Source organism: Apiospora hydei (genome assembly GCF_038363865.1).
Source record: "Apiospora hydei strain CBS 114990 chromosome Unknown utg000011l_segment0_segment0, whole genome shotgun sequence".
NCBI classification, from domain to species: Eukaryota; Fungi; Ascomycota; class Sordariomycetes; order Amphisphaeriales; family Apiosporaceae; genus Apiospora; species Apiospora hydei.
The window spans coordinates 579,117-595,494 of NW_027117370.1; the positions used below are offsets into that span (position 1 = coordinate 579,117).

General features: G+C 57.5%; 5 protein-coding genes across 5 annotated transcripts; 2 read left to right on the forward strand and 3 right to left on the reverse strand.

Moving 5' to 3' along the window:
• Window positions 1-324: 324 nt before the first annotated feature.
• On the forward strand, window positions 325-2,122 carry PG997_015384 (FAD-binding domain-containing protein; the record flags this gene model as incomplete). Its single annotated transcript, XM_066819698.1, has 2 exons — window positions 325-617; window positions 685-2,122. 2 exons carry the CDS (start codon window positions 325-327, stop codon window positions 2,120-2,122), a joined length of 1,731 nt encoding a protein of 576 aa, XP_066660583.1.
• A 547-nt stretch (window positions 2,123-2,669) lies between these two features.
• PG997_015385 (uncharacterized protein) lies at window positions 2,670-6,075 on the reverse strand (the record flags this gene model as incomplete). Its single annotated transcript, XM_066819699.1, has 6 exons — window positions 2,670-4,210; window positions 4,356-4,493; window positions 4,543-4,651; window positions 4,699-5,590; window positions 5,649-5,718; window positions 5,793-6,075. 6 exons carry the CDS (start codon window positions 6,073-6,075, stop codon window positions 2,670-2,672), a joined length of 3,033 nt encoding a protein of 1,010 aa, XP_066660584.1.
• Window positions 6,076-6,833: 758 nt separating this feature from the next.
• Window positions 6,834-7,816, reverse strand: PG997_015386 (uncharacterized protein; the record flags this gene model as incomplete). Its single annotated transcript, XM_066819700.1, has 2 exons — window positions 6,834-7,403; window positions 7,511-7,816. The coding sequence occupies 2 exons, from the start codon at window positions 7,814-7,816 to the stop codon at window positions 6,834-6,836; spliced, it is 876 nt and encodes a 291-aa protein (XP_066660585.1).
• Window positions 7,817-9,201: 1,385 nt separating this feature from the next.
• PG997_015387 (uncharacterized protein) lies at window positions 9,202-11,277 on the forward strand (the record flags this gene model as incomplete). Its single annotated transcript, XM_066819701.1, has 1 exon — window positions 9,202-11,277. The coding sequence occupies one exon, from the start codon at window positions 9,202-9,204 to the stop codon at window positions 11,275-11,277; it is 2,076 nt and encodes a 691-aa protein (XP_066660586.1).
• A 572-nt stretch (window positions 11,278-11,849) lies between these two features.
• On the reverse strand, window positions 11,850-14,768 carry PG997_015388 (uncharacterized protein; the record flags this gene model as incomplete). Its single annotated transcript, XM_066819702.1, is given in 4 exon segments — window positions 11,850-12,558; window positions 12,589-12,890; window positions 12,904-13,336; window positions 13,390-14,768. The coding sequence occupies 4 exon segments, from the start codon at window positions 14,766-14,768 to the stop codon at window positions 11,850-11,852; spliced, it is 2,823 nt and encodes a 940-aa protein (XP_066660587.1).
• Window positions 14,769-16,378: the final 1,610 nt, after the last annotated feature.

The window sequence follows — 16,378 nt, forward strand, 5'->3', positions numbered from 1 at the left end:
GGGTCTCTTAGACGAGTCCTGCATTGCTTGGCGCATACTAAAGACCCCAACTGCAGCATGCAGCTGTGGTCAAGTCTGTGATGCCGAGCTTAAATGGTAAATACGAGAGGGGTTTATCGTCATATCAATGCAAGATCGTGGCATGACGTGTCATACCAGTAATACGGTGTCGAGAGCGTCGACCTCACTACATAAGGTCTGGGGTGATGTCTCACCACACGGGCCGGGGCTGGTTGGGGACACCGGGATCTCAATGATTACTTTCCCTCTATTGCTTTAACGCCAGACTTGCTCTTGTCGTCGTCCTTTGGTACATTGCGAAAGATGATATTTGGCAACGACCGCAAGTTTCTGGCCGCATTAGGCTTCGCTGCCTTGGCGACAGAGGTTGCCGCCGGTGTCACTCCTCCTGACGCGACTGCATCCTGCCGGGTTCTCCCTGGAGATGCCAACTGGCCTACGCTGCAAGAATGGCAGGACTTGAACAAGACAGTCGGCGGACGCCTGACCAAAACCGTCCCGCGTGAGAGTGTCTGTCACGATGCCCCGTACAACCGGTACGATGCCGCTGCATGTGCCGAGTTGCAGAAAAGATTCGACTTCCCCACCTTGGCACGGTAAGTGAAGACTTCCCGATTCCAGCTTCAATGTTCTAGTACGGCGACTAACGTCGGAATGCTACAGTATGGACGTCCCAGGCGAGTTCATGGACATGAGTTTCAAGAATTACTCGTGCGATGCCTTCGCGCCGCGCTCGGCACCATGCAGTCTGGGCAATCACGCCAGCTACGTGATCGAAGTCCGGGACGCCGAGGACGTCAAATCGGCACTGGCGTTCGTAGTTAAGCACAATATCCGGCTCGTCGTCAAGAACACCGGCCACGACTACCTGGGCCGGTCGACTGGAGCCGGCGCGCTCTCCCTGTGGACGCACCACCTCAAGTCGACCGAGTTCATCCCGGCGTACTCGTCGTGCCACTACACCGGCCCCGCCATGAAGCTTGGCGCCGGCGTCCAGGGCTTCGAAGCGTACGCCGCCGCCAACGCCACAGGCCACCGCATCGTCAGCGGCTCCTGCCCCACCGTCGGGATCGCCGGGGGCTACTCCCAAGGCGGCGGCCACTCGATCCTGTCGAGCCGCCACGGGCTCGGCTCGGACAACGTGCTCGAGTGGGAGGTCGTGACCGCCGACGGCCGGCACCTCGTCGCCGCGCCCGACAACGAGCACGCGGACCTGTACTGGGCCCTCAGCGGCGGCGGGCCGGGGAACTACGCCGTCGTCCTGTCCATGACGGCTCGGGTCCACCGCGACGGCATCATCGGCGGCGGCACGCTCGCCTTCAACGACTCCCGCGTCGGCAACGACGCGTTCTGGGACGCCGTCGGCGCCTTCCAGTCGCTCCTCCCGGCCTTCTCCGACGCCGGCGGCAACTCCTTCGTCTACGGCCTGACGGCGAGCACCTTCAACGCCTGGACCGTCACCATGCCCGGCGCCGACGCCGGCGGTGCCGCGGCCCTCATGAAGCCCTTCCTCGACCACCTCGCGGGGCGCGGCATCGAGTACGAGTACCGCCCCCACACCTCGCCCAACTTCCTCGCGCACTTCGACCGCGCCCTCGGCCCGCTCCCGGAGGGCATCATCGAGAATTCGGGCTTCATGGCGAGCCGGATGATCCCGCGCGCCGTCCTTGCCGACCCCGCCGCCAACGCGCGCGTCACCGCGGCGCTGCGCAACATCAGCGCGCTGCCCGACTGCTCGATCGCGTGCCAGTCCCTCCGCAGCGTCGGCGGCCGCGCGGAGCAGGACGACCAGCCGCACCCGGCCAACGCGGTCCTCCCCGCGTGGCGCGACGCGGAACTCATCTGTCTGCCCAAGGGCGCCTGGGACCCGCGCGCGGCCCCCCAGTGTTATGGCGCGGCGGCAGGCCGAGGCCGTGAGCGAGGTGCAGGACGTGCTGGATGCCGCGACGGGGCCGGGCGGCGGGATCTACATGAACGAGGTCAGTTATTTGTTGCCGGACTGGCGGGACGCCATGTACGGCGCCAACTACGAGCGGCTGCTTGCGGTGAAGCGGAAGTACGATCCGGGGTCGATGCTGTACGTCCTGCATGGGGTGGGTAGTGATGCTTGGGTTGAGGTCGCCGGTAAGCGTTTGTGTCGCGCTGTTGCTTCCTAGGCTTGCTATTGGGGTAATGGTGTGATGTGAAAGGGGATGGAGTGTGGTATTCTGCATCTGCATGACTATCAGTGGTGATACCCGGCTTCCTAAGATTCTTATGCTGCGGTTAATCAAACTCGTAAACAGTCGTCATACCGGAGTAACATAAAACGCCAATAGATGCAAAGATAACTGGACGGTCGAATAACAATCCATGCCAACACAAGACAGATAACATTGGAATAATTGGCGGTACTTGTCGCACGGCAGAGAGCGTCAGATGATACATAAAGTGCTAGCTAAAGGAAGGAAAGAAAAGGACAAAAGAGAAAGGCACTGTGGTGCTAATAAATACACAAATGAGATGTCTAGCGTAGCGCGCTAATCGCGTCAAGGGGCGAACCCCTGTCTCCATCCTACTGCGACAGTACTTAAGCTGAATAACATTGAACCTGTTCATTATCCGGCAGTCGAGAAGCGCTGTTGTAACTCCTCTGACATGGGTTCCCGCTAATCAGGACAAATTAGATCCAGCTCAAAGAAATACCACTCTGGTGACCACCGACTGTATGGATTTCGGGCCTTTGTTTCCTCGGTAATTGGGGGCTCGCACCACCGAACTCCAATATCTTCGGCACCTCGTCTCTCAGCATCCCTCAGGTTGCACCCGTTAAGCTTATATAGCTCACCCTGAATCCTCCCTAGCCAGCTCTTGCCCCAGAATTTTGGAAAAGAATCCGCCTTTAGATACTCGTGTGCCATCTCCGTGAACTCTGCCACTAACGCCTCGTGCAACTTGAGGAGAGAAGCCTGCTCCACATTGACGATGGCCACGTCGTCTGGATCTACCCACGGAGACCCAATGAGATGCGGGCTAGATATACCGTCGACGAGGGTCTCCGGATTGCAGCAGGTGTGAGCAAGGCCTAAAGCCTGAAATGTGGCGTACCTGATCGCGGCACCGTGTGTTAGTACCGTTAGCTCCGTGCCACATGTACTGTAGTAAAACTCCATCTGGTCCTTGATGATAACGGGATAGTGCTCCTCCGCCCATCTCCATGACTGCGGAACCAATGCCTTCATCATCCATAAAAATGGGCTGCACCCTCCGGTTGAGCAGTGGCATATGCAACTGTCTATGAGGTTGTGACAGACGACAGTTGTGCTGGGTTTGTTGAAAGCAAGCAGTTCGTCCAATTCTGTGTCATCAGTTGTGTGAGTTAAGTTCCGTATGCGTCCGCCTGCGATGAAAAAGGCATAGTGCGCGCCGAAGAGCCCACTCTCCGCGTCGTTGTCGCAAGGGGGCGGTCCGGTTGATGGCTTAGAAAACAAGTCCGCCCCATGTTCCATTAGCCAGCAGATGTAAGTCATGCTTACATCATAGCCATATCTCGACCTTTTCAGCCTGAGTCTCAAGTTGAAAAAGATAGATGGGTCCGGTCGGAATCCATAGCGATAGAATAGCTCGGCTTTTGGAATGTCGCAGATTTCTTGATATACCCAGCCCCACTGTTCTTCAGCTTCATCATTGTTCCCGTGAGTGCTGTCATTGCTGGAGGAACAAGAGCTCCCATCGATTGTTGAGTTCTCCGAATCAGAATCAGAATGGTCCGTGTGAAGAAGATATCTCCTCCGCACTTCTTGCATCTCATAGACGTAAAGGCGCCTTGCGAGCTCAGATGCTGGCTCCATTACCTCCTGCAAGTTGAGTCCCGCATCGTATTCGTCCAATGCGTGCATCCTCACGCAACAACCGGCTTTGAGGAGGATCTCAACGCACTCGGTGCAGCCGCAGCGTCGGCATCGTTTGTTGCCTGTGCCATGAATACACCGATCACCGCTGCGTATCATGGCAACCTCGAGAGCACTGGTGCCAGTTATGTTGACTTCCTCTAAGGTATCAATGTCTGCAACTTGTGCCAGGAGAGAGAGGATTTCAGGTTTTGCTGCTGCCAAATGGAGTGGGCTTTGCATGTAAACATCAGTTTCGAGGAGAGAACCCGGAAAACGATCCAAGATACGAGCCACCTCGTTTATATCGTTATGGATCACTGCCATACTTAAAGGGCCACAGTTACAGGCTTATTGTTGTTAGTTTTACAGATGTAACCAAAACGAATAACGTTGTTTATAGCATACCTTCGGCAAAACCGTAAGATATATTGTATAATAATATCGTGTTACTAGTCCACGGACCATTTCCAGTGAAATACACTGCGGAGGGTTTTAAAGCAGCTGAATCGCCTTCCTGGTTTGCCAGGACCAACAGTTTAATAACCTCTTTAATTAGCTCAGTTGGCTCTTTCGTGTAGAACTGGAGCAACGGTGATGAGCCTGTACTAGACGGTTAGTATCTCTTCTGCGGCTACACTGGTACACTGACCTTGCTCGTCATAAGAGATAGCTGGTACACCATACTGAAGGAGGGTTTCGATAAGTTGAGGAAAACCACGGCCGAAAGGACTGTCGCCATAATCATTCAACGAACCGACCTAGCGAAATTTAGCTAATCATACTACCAAAATGTATGTCAACGTACCGTTTTGGTAGCAAGATGCATTAAACTTTTATTTCTATCACTAACTGCAGTTGAGTATGCTTTCTTCTCATTAAAAAGCCTATCGAGCCTTTTGATACACGCATTCATGAAAAGCGCTCCGGTCTCGTTCACTTTGGCGTGGTATGGAAAATCTTCTATAAGCCTCATGATACAGAAAGAAGGGTCTGATTTGACGTCAACAGTTGGATAGTAGGTGAGATTCGCACCGATGCTGAAACTGCCGGCTCCGGATGTAAATGTGAACGAGGCGCCAACAATGGAGGACAGGATTCGACCAAGGCCAGCGTACTTGAAGCCCACGGTTCGATGGTTCTTCCTCGTAGGCTGTATCCTTGAGAGAGGGCAACTCGGCCAATGACCTCGAGTTTCCTGTTCTTCGGAGAGGTGAAAATGACCCAACTGAACTGTCCTGTGGGTTGTCAACCGGTGAGAGCGAGGAGAGAGAGGACAGATACATATCCGTTCTGTGGCCGAAGTCATTCGTCGCCCCTGGTCGGGGAAAGGAACGCTGCGGGGTGGCTGGTAGGGCTGTTTCTCCGGTACATCGCAGATGGTGTCACATAGTTCCTTAAGCGCAGCCGGCTTGCCCGCTACCTTATGTGCCATGGTTCCGACGGACTGGCTGGTGAGTACGCCTGGTGGCTGAAGATTCTCCAGAAGCTTCTCCATTCTTTCGATTTTCTCTGATTGAAACCGTAGTGTCAGTTGTAGCGAGTCGTGCGAGCGTTCGAACATCCCCTGCGTAACTCGGCTGTTTTCTTGTAATTGGTCGGTGGTTACAACTCGATCGCAGATGCCCAGGAGTGGGATGATGGCGGGAGAACCTGATTCGATCATAGTGAGCTTTTCGACACCGGAACCTGCCATTTCCCTGCAAAAATGTCCGTCAGCGCAATTTCCATACTGAATACTGTCACTGATACACTTACAGGGTCAGCCCGTTCACGGTTAGTTGCAGAACCTGGTTAGCATTGTGCAAGCGCTGGGCCACTAGCTGTACTTTTGACCGGTCGAACATATATGCAAGTTTTTTCTTTTGTTCCGCAGTCGCTGTCGCCACGTATTGGTGTCACAATTCGCAAGGGCAGCTAGCAGGACCTCAGCGGCCCGGAGCTCGGCCTCGCATAATTGGATGCTCGTTGTGATTGCATGGCCATGGTGGGTCTGGGCACGAGAAGAAGCCGCCTTAATTAAATCAAGACTTGCTGTGAGCGCATCATTCTGCCGCTTGACTGATGCTAGTTCTTCGTGGCGGCTCTCGAGGGCGTCAAGGTAGGAGGCGATGCCACCAGTGACCTGAAGACCAAGGGATATGAGGCCGGCGACCGAGGCAGCTAAGCCGAAAGCATCGGCCATGTTTCGTCAAAGTGAGAGACGAATTCCGAGTCCAAGAGAGGGGAGAAGACAGGGGGTGGTGAAGCAGGCCACTAGACCATGAGGGCGGGTCGAGAATGTCTGGGGGAGAAAGTGGGACTCCGGCAGTTGTGCTGATGCTGACATACTTATGAAAGAGGGGGCAACGGCAAGGCTCTGCAGTGCGCCGGTTTAGGGGCGCAGTCGGGCTGTGTACATATGCAGGTCAGCCCAGGCTAACAGTTATGCCTACGGAGGATAAAATATTGCCCGATGTTGCATTCTGCATTACACCTTGGCCATTGATCTGCATTTCTGATATTATGCCAATGGAATTAGGCTATCCCGAGATGTATAGTACGACACACTCGAGTGGGAGCAACGCTATCGTCATCAAAGAGGTGGACAGGCATAGTCAGCAACCGGGGATCCAGTTATGCATCTCCTAGAAATGCCTTAAAGCCAGCGGGAGCAACGTTAATGATTACTATGGGATTGATGTTAACATAATTAAGTAACCCCGGACACTTGAAAAATACTGGTCCCGTCTCGGATAGCGTTACAACTTCCCCTTCCCCTTTTTTTCTGGTTTATTCTCTTTTTGCTCCTTTTTTTCTTCTCTTTTTATTTTATTTTTCGACCCATACTGGCAGGCCAGCAGAAGCAAATGACGCAAAACATAGCAATAAGAAACCCATAGACATCCTTGTTGTCCACCTCTCCACATATACCGGTCTCCCTCTCCTACTAACTACGCCATTCTAAGCGCAGTTCTTGGCGTAAGTGCCCCAGTAGGCGTAAGGGGTCACGTTCAAAGTGCTGAGCTGCTTGTTGTAGAGGTAGCAGTTGCCCCAGTCGGAGAACACATCGTCGCTGTACGCGACGCACTGCGCCTCGGCCTGGCAGCGCTTGCGGCAGTCGCCCATCTTCATGCCGCTGAGGACGTTGTACCAGCCCTGGCCCCAGCCCTTGCGGCCGCACTCGGCGGGCGGCGGGCGCGTGGCGTGCAGCGACGACGCCGCGGCGCCGGCCCGGGCGTTGCACTGCTGCAGCGACGTCTGGCAGGCCGTGTTGGCGTTCTGGGCCGCGGTCCGCTGCGTGTTGCACGTGTTGGTCTGGGCCTGCAGCGTCTCCTTCTGCGCGAGGCAGGCCGAGTTGCTGCTCTTGAGCACGCTCTCGCGCGCGAGGCAGCCCGAGCCCTCGGCCTGCAGCGTGCCCTTCTGCGCCTGGCACGCCGCGTGCTCGGCCTGCAGGTCGCCCTCGCGCTTGGTGCAGGCCTGCTTCTCGCTCTGGCACGCGAGCTTCTCGGTCAGGCACGCCTGTCTCTCTTCCTCTTCGCGGGGGTCAGAGGCTTGCCGCCGCCGCCGGTTTCGCGTTCCGGGATGGGAGGGGGGACGTAGAAGGGATCATCCGCGTCGTGGATCTCGTCGACGCGGACCATGTAGCAGACTCCCTCGCGCACAATATCCTTGCCGCACTGGGTGCCGACGATGCACTTCTTGGTGGGCTCGTGGAAGCTGCAGACGGGGCGGGCCGAGACCTGACAGAGCTTCATGCACTCGGCGTGGCTGTTGATCCCTTGGTGCACGTCGCCCTCGCGGTAGCGGCCGCGGCGGTACTCGACCGTGTAGCCCGGGCTGAGGGTGACGCGCTGGCCCTCGGGGCAGTCGTCACCTTCCGCCGCGGCGGCGGCGGGCATGGCACGGAGGAGGCCAAGGAGGGCCCATGCTGTCGAAGGCTTCATTTTGGCAAAGCAGGTACAGATAGTTGTCGAAAGGCTTGGTTATTGGGTAGGTGTCGATCAGAAAAGGGGAATCTGTCGAATGGTGATGGCTTTCGAATGAGAGCTGACGGACCGAGGAGCGAAGTGCCCCTAAATATGCCATTCGAAGCCCCTGAACTGAATGAAGCCATCTCGCTGCGTATACCAGTGATTACCGTTTTCTGTGTATATGAAGAATTAAGCTTTCTAGGGGCCTGTGCATGAGGATATTATACTTTCTATTGTGCATGCCGTGCCGTGCCGTCCCGTGTCCGAGCCGTTCCCCGCGAAATTTGGGTTGATCTGGGCATATTTAACAAGTCAATCTTGCATTGAGTTACTGTTTGTCTCGGATCGCGGTATTCGTGTGAAGGCCAACTTCCGCATCCGCAGCGTCGTTGCCCGTGTTGCAAAACCTAACCTACGCCTACAGAGCTCTCCTGCGTCCATCCGATGCCCGCCTCGGAAGGCAGAGCATATGCACCTGGACTGGGCGTACTCTAAATAGGAGCCGAGCCCTACTGAAGGTGAAGTTGAATTTCATGACGCTCATTCCATGGAGTCCAGGTCACGCAATTCTCAATCAACGCCCGGGATTCTCAAAATATGCTTTGCCCTCCCAACCTTTTCTTTCAACCCCGTTTACCAACTAACCTACCAAGTCTATGGGTTAACCTTACTCGAATGGGCGGACATCGGCTCTCGTAGCACAGTACATCAAACCGGTCCAGGTGTGGAAATATCACGTCACCGCTCCACGGAGCTGCAGCGCATGCTTTTATGCTGAACTACGCTGAAGCAGGTGCCGAGGGGTTACAGCTGTCTGAAGAGCCAGTCGGATCAACCGCCTAAAAGTCCAGCTACACAGAAAGTGTACACCAAACTTCTGGATCCTAATCCTGAAGCTTTTGGGTTACACATAGTTTTACATAATCACTTAGCCACATGGCAACGGTTGACGGAGCCCGGTTCGGGCTCCTGTTGTCTCAAACGTAGACTCGAGCCCCTTTTTTGCACTGGCCTATGACAACATGCAGCGATGAGGGGATACTGAATGTGCGGGGACCAATCCAATATGGACTATATATATCACCACCATTTCCCTGAACAAACACACAGAAGGACTATCACCATCTTCTATGTTCGCATAGTTGGCTCGTCTTATCCTCCATCATCTCCACTCGGCCATTGACCAAAATGGCGCGTTTGTTGAAACAACTTCCCCTCGTGTTCCTGCTTGCCTCCAACGGCAGGGCACAGGACCCGCTCCAAAGCCAGCATGAATCTGACCTGATGAGAATGTTCCCCTCCTCCGGCATGGAGAGAGCCGGCCTGATGAGCTCGTGCCTGGCCGGGTCCCCTGCCAGATGGCCGGGCGGCGCATCGGCATCGACGACATCGTGCCCTCGTTCGACGACAAGGGCAACCAGAAGTGTTGTCCCCGGGGCACCCAGTACAACGGCACCAGCTGTGTGTACCCGCCCTCGTCCGTCTGCCCGCGCGACATGGAGTTCCGCAACGGCGTCTGCGTGCTCCTCGCGGGCCCGTCCTGCGCCGACCCCAACCTGATCCCCACCAAGGACGGCTGCGTCTCGCGCGTGCCGCCCCAGTGCCCCCCGACCACGACCATGAAGAACGGCCAGTGCGTGCTCAACCAGCCCCCGACCTGTCCCCACGGCCAGACCCTAGAGGGCAAACACTGCACCGTCTCGGAGCTGCCTGCTTGTCCGTCCAAGGGGTTCTACGCCAAGGATGAGCTCTGCGTCTCGATCGACGGCCCGACTTGCCAGCACGACTGGCTCAAGGTCCTCGGGGATAAGTGTGTCCACAAGCAGGGCGCGGAATGTCCCAAGGATACCACGCTCGACGGAAAGGGCCGCTGTGTCTCGACGAAGCCGCCAGCCTGCCCTTCTGGTTTGATCACCAGCGGCAACCGGTGCATCCACTCCTCTGGCCCATCTTGCCCAGCAGGCTCGACCCTCGAGAGAGGCGTCTGCGTATCCAAGGGATCACCGACCTGCAACGGCGGCAAGCTTGTCAATGGCATGTGCATCGACACCGACGCGCCCCAATGCAGCAGCGGCTTCACCTTCGACGCCATCTCGGGCTTCTGCCAGCAGCAAAAGGAAGCCTCCTGCGAAATGGGCACGGAGTTCCGATGGCACCGCGGGACGGACAAGGTGGCCTGCTGCCCCAAGGACTTCACCGAGTACGACGGCGTGACCTGCAACAAGAAGACCGGCGACGGGTCGATGTGCCCGCCCAACTCGACGCCGCGCGACGGCATGTGTGTCTCGGAGCCGGCGAGACACCCAACGTGCGACATGGGACACAGCACCATCGTCAACGGCCAATGCATCACGCGAATCCCCGCCACCTGCCCCTCGCCCCTCCGACCCCTCAACGGCAAGTGCGTGCACCCCGACCCGCCGTACTGCGGCCACGACGCGAAGCTGTCCCCCTCAGGCACCGAGTGCATCATGATCGACGGTCCCAAGTGCAAAGAGTCCGGCATGGTCCCCATCGGCCAGGACTGCGTCTCGCACCTGCACACGCCCTCCTGCCCCGGCGACCTCAAGCCCAGCGAGGGCATGTGCGTCAGCCAGCGCGAGACCGCCTCCTGCCCCGCCGGCACCATCCATACGGGCCAGTACTGTGTGCACCCCACCGACAAGCCCGGCTGCCAGCCTGGAACCACCCTCTTCGGCGACGACTGCGTCCAGCCCATCGCCGCGACCTGTCCCGACGGCACCCTGCCCAAGGGCCGCCACTGCGTCTCCCTGACGAACCCGCGCTGCCACCTCCCCGGCTTCACGTACTCGACCGCCGCGGGCGCCTGCGTGCACGTCGTCGGCCCCACCTGCTCCCCGCCCTACCAGCTGCGCGACGGCCAGTGCTTCGCCGACGACACGGCGCCGCAATGCCCCACCGGCACCGCGCCGCAGGGCGCCCTCTGCGTCGCCCCCGCGGACTGCAGCGGCGACTTCACGCTCGAGGGCGACCGGTGCGTGCACTCGGCGCGGCCGCGCTGCGCGAACCCGGGGACCGAGCTCGACGAGGCGACGGGCGAGTGCGTGTCGCGCGAGTCGACGCCCGCGTGCACGCAGGGGCACCTCGACGCCAAGGGGCAGTGCGTGACCCAAATCGCCTGCGGCCCCGGTCTCGTGCCCCACGGGCCCTACTGTGTGTCGCTGACGCCCCCGACGTGCGAGCGCGGGTTCCGCATGCAGGACGGGCACTGCGTCTTGGAGCAGGGCCCGGACTGCCCGCCCGGGTACCGCGCCGCCGGGACCGACTGTGTCTCGACCACCGCGCCCGAGTGTCCTCCGGACACCATCTTCGAGGGCGACCGCTGCGTTGTCGGCGCGCGCAGGGACTGTGTGGTTATGGGCTCTTGCCCCGAGGTTGGGCAGGTGCGCAAGGGTGCCATGTCGGTCTACTAGACCACCATACACTCTTCCCCCTGAGTCGGTACAACACTCTGCCACTCGTATGGTGGGTTACGTACCCGTTTCAAGATTGGTTATGCTAGCACTGTAGATATCCAGATCTTCCTTGCCTGGGCATTGAGATATCCAGGCACCACATTCCTTCAAGTTAGCCTCTAGGGGCATCGTTTTCATTTCTACTCTAAAAAGCCTCAGCCCGTTTTCATTTATCCATAGATATAAGACAGAACTTTCATAATCAATGGAATAATAACCTATTACACACGTTCGGCATATCAACGGCTTCGTCTAGTCGCGCACCCAGTGAAAGAGATATTATGAAGCTAATTGGAGTGAAGTAAACAACCACCATGATGATGGGATCAACGGTACAAGCAAGCACGCATTTACGGGACATCTGAACAACAGTTATTCCCCCCGGATGCATTTACAGTAAGACTGGATTTCTCCCAACTGCGGCTTCAGGGGACTGGACTCACTGGGCTGGTTATACGACGCAGCCGCCTCCACTTGTGTCCTTCCCCTCGCAAAATCGTTGTCTCCATCAAGAATTATCCCCTTCTCCATTACCGACTCGAAGCCGTCCCATTAGCGTACTCAATCGAAAACGCCACCGTCCCAACAACATCCCAATCCTCCACTACCGCCTCGTCCCCAAAGATCCGCAGCGCGCTGGCCACCATCCGGTACGACCCCGGCGGCAGCACCGTGCCGTCCGCTAACAAGCCCAGGAAGTACGCCCGCTGGTTCAGCGCGGCGAGGTACCGCTTCGGCCAGCCGGCCAGCGCCCCCATGCACGGGACGCCCGTCGGCGTCTTCATCGTGTTGTTCCCGCTCTTGTCTGCCCCTTGCTCATCTACCGCGACGACGTGGGCGTGCAGCAGCCGCGTGCCCATGATGGGGCTCACCAGCATGTTGGGCAGCCGTCCATCATCGTCCGTACCCGGCTCGAAGGACGGGTCCTGCACTGATCTCGGCAAGGTGTAGCTCGTGTTGGCGTCGACGGGCGAGCCGTAGTTGGCGAGGAAGGCGCTCCCCGGCTTCAGGATGGGGGCGGCGCGCATGCTGCCCACGACGCCGAGGTAGGGGAGCACGAGGTGCTCGTCCTCGCGCGTGCTGTTGATGCTGACGTAGCCGCTGTAGACGGGGAGGCGGGTGGCGTTGACGTTTTGGGGCGGGACGACGGTTACGGCGATGTGGGCGGAGCCGCCGGCGGGGATGGTGACCACACTATACAGGTAGGGCACGTTAGTCTCTCTCGTCCCCGACAAAAAGCTGTTTTGGGGAGAGGTTTTGATGACTTACTCGGGACTAAATGTGAGTTCGGCCCAAGAATCCACCGTAGGGTTGGGATACCCAGCCAACACATCCCCACTGAGCGTCGAGACCATAGCATACATGGATAGCGCCTTCATATGCCCGATCTCGTACGTCGCCTCCTCGGCGCCCACGTTCTCAATGGTGAAGGTGTGGTCCGCGACGAAGTGGTCCGTGTCGTTGAGGCGGAGCGCGTCGACGTCGAGCAGGGTTTGGGCGAAGACGGCGTCGTAGGCCTGCACCAGGCCGGACCCGACTTGTTGGACCGGAGCCAGGATGTCGTGCTTGGTCTTGCCATCGAACCAGGGGGAGGGGCTTCGAGGTGGTGGAGAGGATCCGGTTGAAGAGTTTGGAGTCGAGCTTTCCTCCTCTCGCTTCGCCCATCAGGGCGATCATGCCGGCTACCAAGGGACTTGCCATCGACGTTCCACTCATGACACGATAGCTCCCCATCGCCGTGGGATATGTCGAGAGGATCCTGCCGCCCGGCGACGCGACCTGCGGCTTCGGCTCCAATTCCCAGTTGGGCCCCCACGAGGTGAAGTCGGCGGCGAAGCCTCCGGTCTCGTGGTCTTCTAGTTCGACCAGGACTTCTTCGGTCGAGTTCTTGTCCGGGATTGTCACGTTGACCTGGACCCCGCGGCCCAGCATCTCGAGCCAGGCGGCGCCCTGGTGGGGCGCGACGGAGATCACGCCCTCGATGCCGTCGGTGTAGACGAACTGCTCGTCCCAAGATCTGTTATGAATATTAGTAACTTTGTGCGAAGTGTATGGGAAAGCTCAACTTACGTGTTGGAATAGGCATAGTATGCCATGTATTTACCCCCCTTTGCCCGGATGTTCTGCCCCTGGTCGGGCGGGTAGCAGTTGCTCGCCCGCGCATCAGGCACGACGCGCAACAACACTAGCTTGTCCGAAAGATCCGGCGTATCGTCAGGAAGCGGGCTGCACGCATCCATAACGGACTCGGTATCATTGCCGACAGCCCAAAGCGGGAGGGTCAAAGCCGTCGCGGGATAAGGGGTCCCAGCAAAGAAGCCGTAGACGTTCTCCTCCGACTTCGTCTGGTCTTCGTCCGTCGTGTAGGTACCGCTCGAGACGAAGACGGGGTCGTTCTGGTTCTGCACCGCGGCGACGGACTCGACGCCCAAGCCGCTCGCGGGCGTCGACGGGTTGAACATGCCGCGGCCGCCGGAATTTCCGCCGGACACGATGACGGGCACGCCGGTCTGCGCAATCCGCGACGCGACCAGAGCCCAGGGCTCGTCGCCCCAGCCGGCAAACTCGTAGATGCCGTTGGAGCACTGGATGATGTCGGCGCCATCCTCGAAGGCGCGAATAAACGAAGCGACGAGGATCTCGTTGGACCCGACGCCCGCGCAGTTCCAGCACCGGTACGACCACAGCTTGGCCCCGGGGCCGCGCCCGAGAAACCGTACTTGTTGTCCGCGGCCTGCGCCGCGATGGATCCCGCGACGTGAGTGCCGTGGCCGAAGCAGTCGTCGAAGGGGTCGGCGTCGGGCTCGGGCTCGCCGCCGCGGGGGCGCGTCGCCGACGAAGTCCCAGCCGTGCTCGACGAGGCAGCCGGGGCCAAAGCAGCCGCCGAGGGCGGGGTGCGTGTAGTCGACGCCCGAGTCCATCATGGCGATGCGGAAGCCCTTGCCGGTGATGTTCAGGGCGTGCAGCCGGTCGATCTGCGTCATGAGATGCGGCATGAATGTGTCGGACGACGAGGAGTCATCACCGTCGGCATGGGACTCCTGCCGCTTTTGCGAACCTTGAGAAGGGGTTTTGGTCTTGGGTTCTTCTGTCTTGCCTGCATCGAGCGTCATGGTCCGCACTGGCCAGATGGATTTGACGGCAAGTTTGGCTGCGATCAGGTCCATGAGCTTGGAGGAGTCATGGCCCGCGGAATCCAGGACCTTGAAGGAGGCGCCGTTAAAGATCTGGGAGCTGCTGCCCATGCTCATGCGCTCCTCCGTCTTGATGCCGTGCTCGCTCGAGAGCGCATTGTAAAAATCAGTGAGGCTCTCGTTGGCCTCGAGCTCGACGATGTACGAGCCATGTACTAGATTGGCTGGAACGGCAGATGCAGATGCATTGGCTGTGGCCTCTGCAGTGACGCGCACGACGGCGAACAGCGCGCAGAAGACGCTTGAGATCCTCATCTTGCCGGTCTTGATTGACAGTCGCGATGAGCTGGACTGAGCAAAGTGCAACAACGCATGTTGGTTGTAGGCGCGCCTGCCGATGTTTATCTACCAACATACGAAAGGTAACCCATGGCCGATGCAATCCGGAGAATGCTACCTTATCGCCAACACGAGCTCCTCAATGCCGGGGAGCGGGGACCATCCAGCAAATTGTGGATTGTGCTGCAGATACGGCTCGGCGCATCGCCAGAACGGGTATGGTGGAGACCGGAGCATGAAGCCTATTTCGACCACGGCGCATTGGGGATGCCCATTTCAACTTCAAAGCACATGTCTCTCGAGCCACGGACGTTAGTACGTACAGGACTACCCCGTGTTGTCTTCGGCTTCGACTGCCGCAAGAGATTGCCATTTGCTCATCTGCATCTGTTATGTGCCTCACAGTGGGGAAAGGGTAGGTTCTTGCCTATATGTCTGGCCTCGGATGAACGGTGTCTATTGTATGACTCTCATCTCGAAGTGTGGTTCCCTTGAAGTGTATTACCCTTAAAGCCTCGGACTTTAGTGTAGCAGGTCCTTCAGTGTACTAGTCCTGTGGTATAGTGGTCCCGTAGTGTGGTAGTCTCTTAGTACAGCTCTGCGGACTGTGTGGTTGCCTCAAGGATGCGTGGCTGTCTAGAGACCGTATGCTAACTTGAGGACAGACATGTGCGGTTGTTTTAGGAGCGGCTATATATGTGTAGTTCTCTGGAAGACGTGTGATTATGTGGCTGTCTGGAAGAAGCATGGTATTTCTCCTTGCAGTAGAAATGCATTGGCTTGGAGAGGATGTGCAGGTATGATTGCTTAGAAGTATAGTTGTAGGTTATCTAGAGGACGAGTACTTGTTTAAACAAACGTATGCGTTTGTCCGGAAGACGTGTGGTTGTCTGAAAGATGTATGATTGCCTGGAAGACAAAAGTTGTGACGAAGATGTGTAGTTGCCCGGCAGTCCAGAGAAATGTGGTTGACATGTGTCTTGTGTGCAGTGCATTGTGGTGTTGCGGTCTTGTACGTTGATGCCCGCGTCGAGTGGTTGGATGCTTGATCCGTGGTCGTACCATGGGACTGGTGGCTGATGGCAGAACCAAGAGGTCTGTGACTGGATGGAGGATCGAGATCTAATGAACTCATCTGCGTCCACCTGACGTCGAGTACTGTAAAACTTGAAGGTAGGCACGTTCGAGTACATCACGCAACGTCGGCGCATACATGAAATCACTTTCAACCAAATGGGACTGGGCCATCACTAAGCCAACGTGCGCGTTCCAGTCAAGGTTTTTGGCAGCAAGAAGATATATTTGTTAAATCCAGAATTTATAAAATTTAGTTGATGCAAAGGCTGTTGCACGTGGCTACCTCTGCACGCAGTACGTACCAAACGTCATGCGCAATTGCCACTTCAGCCAAGACGCGTGCTGAATGCGAACCCATAGCCGACGGTCCTCCAGCTGCAAAGTAAACTTGTTCTGTCGAGCATCCGTAGTTTAGTACCCATGCGAAGTGTGGCATTTTCGTTGTTGTTGTTGTTGTTTTTGGAACTTATGTGGTGCCATACACACGTGGCCAAAAGTAGCAAATCCAG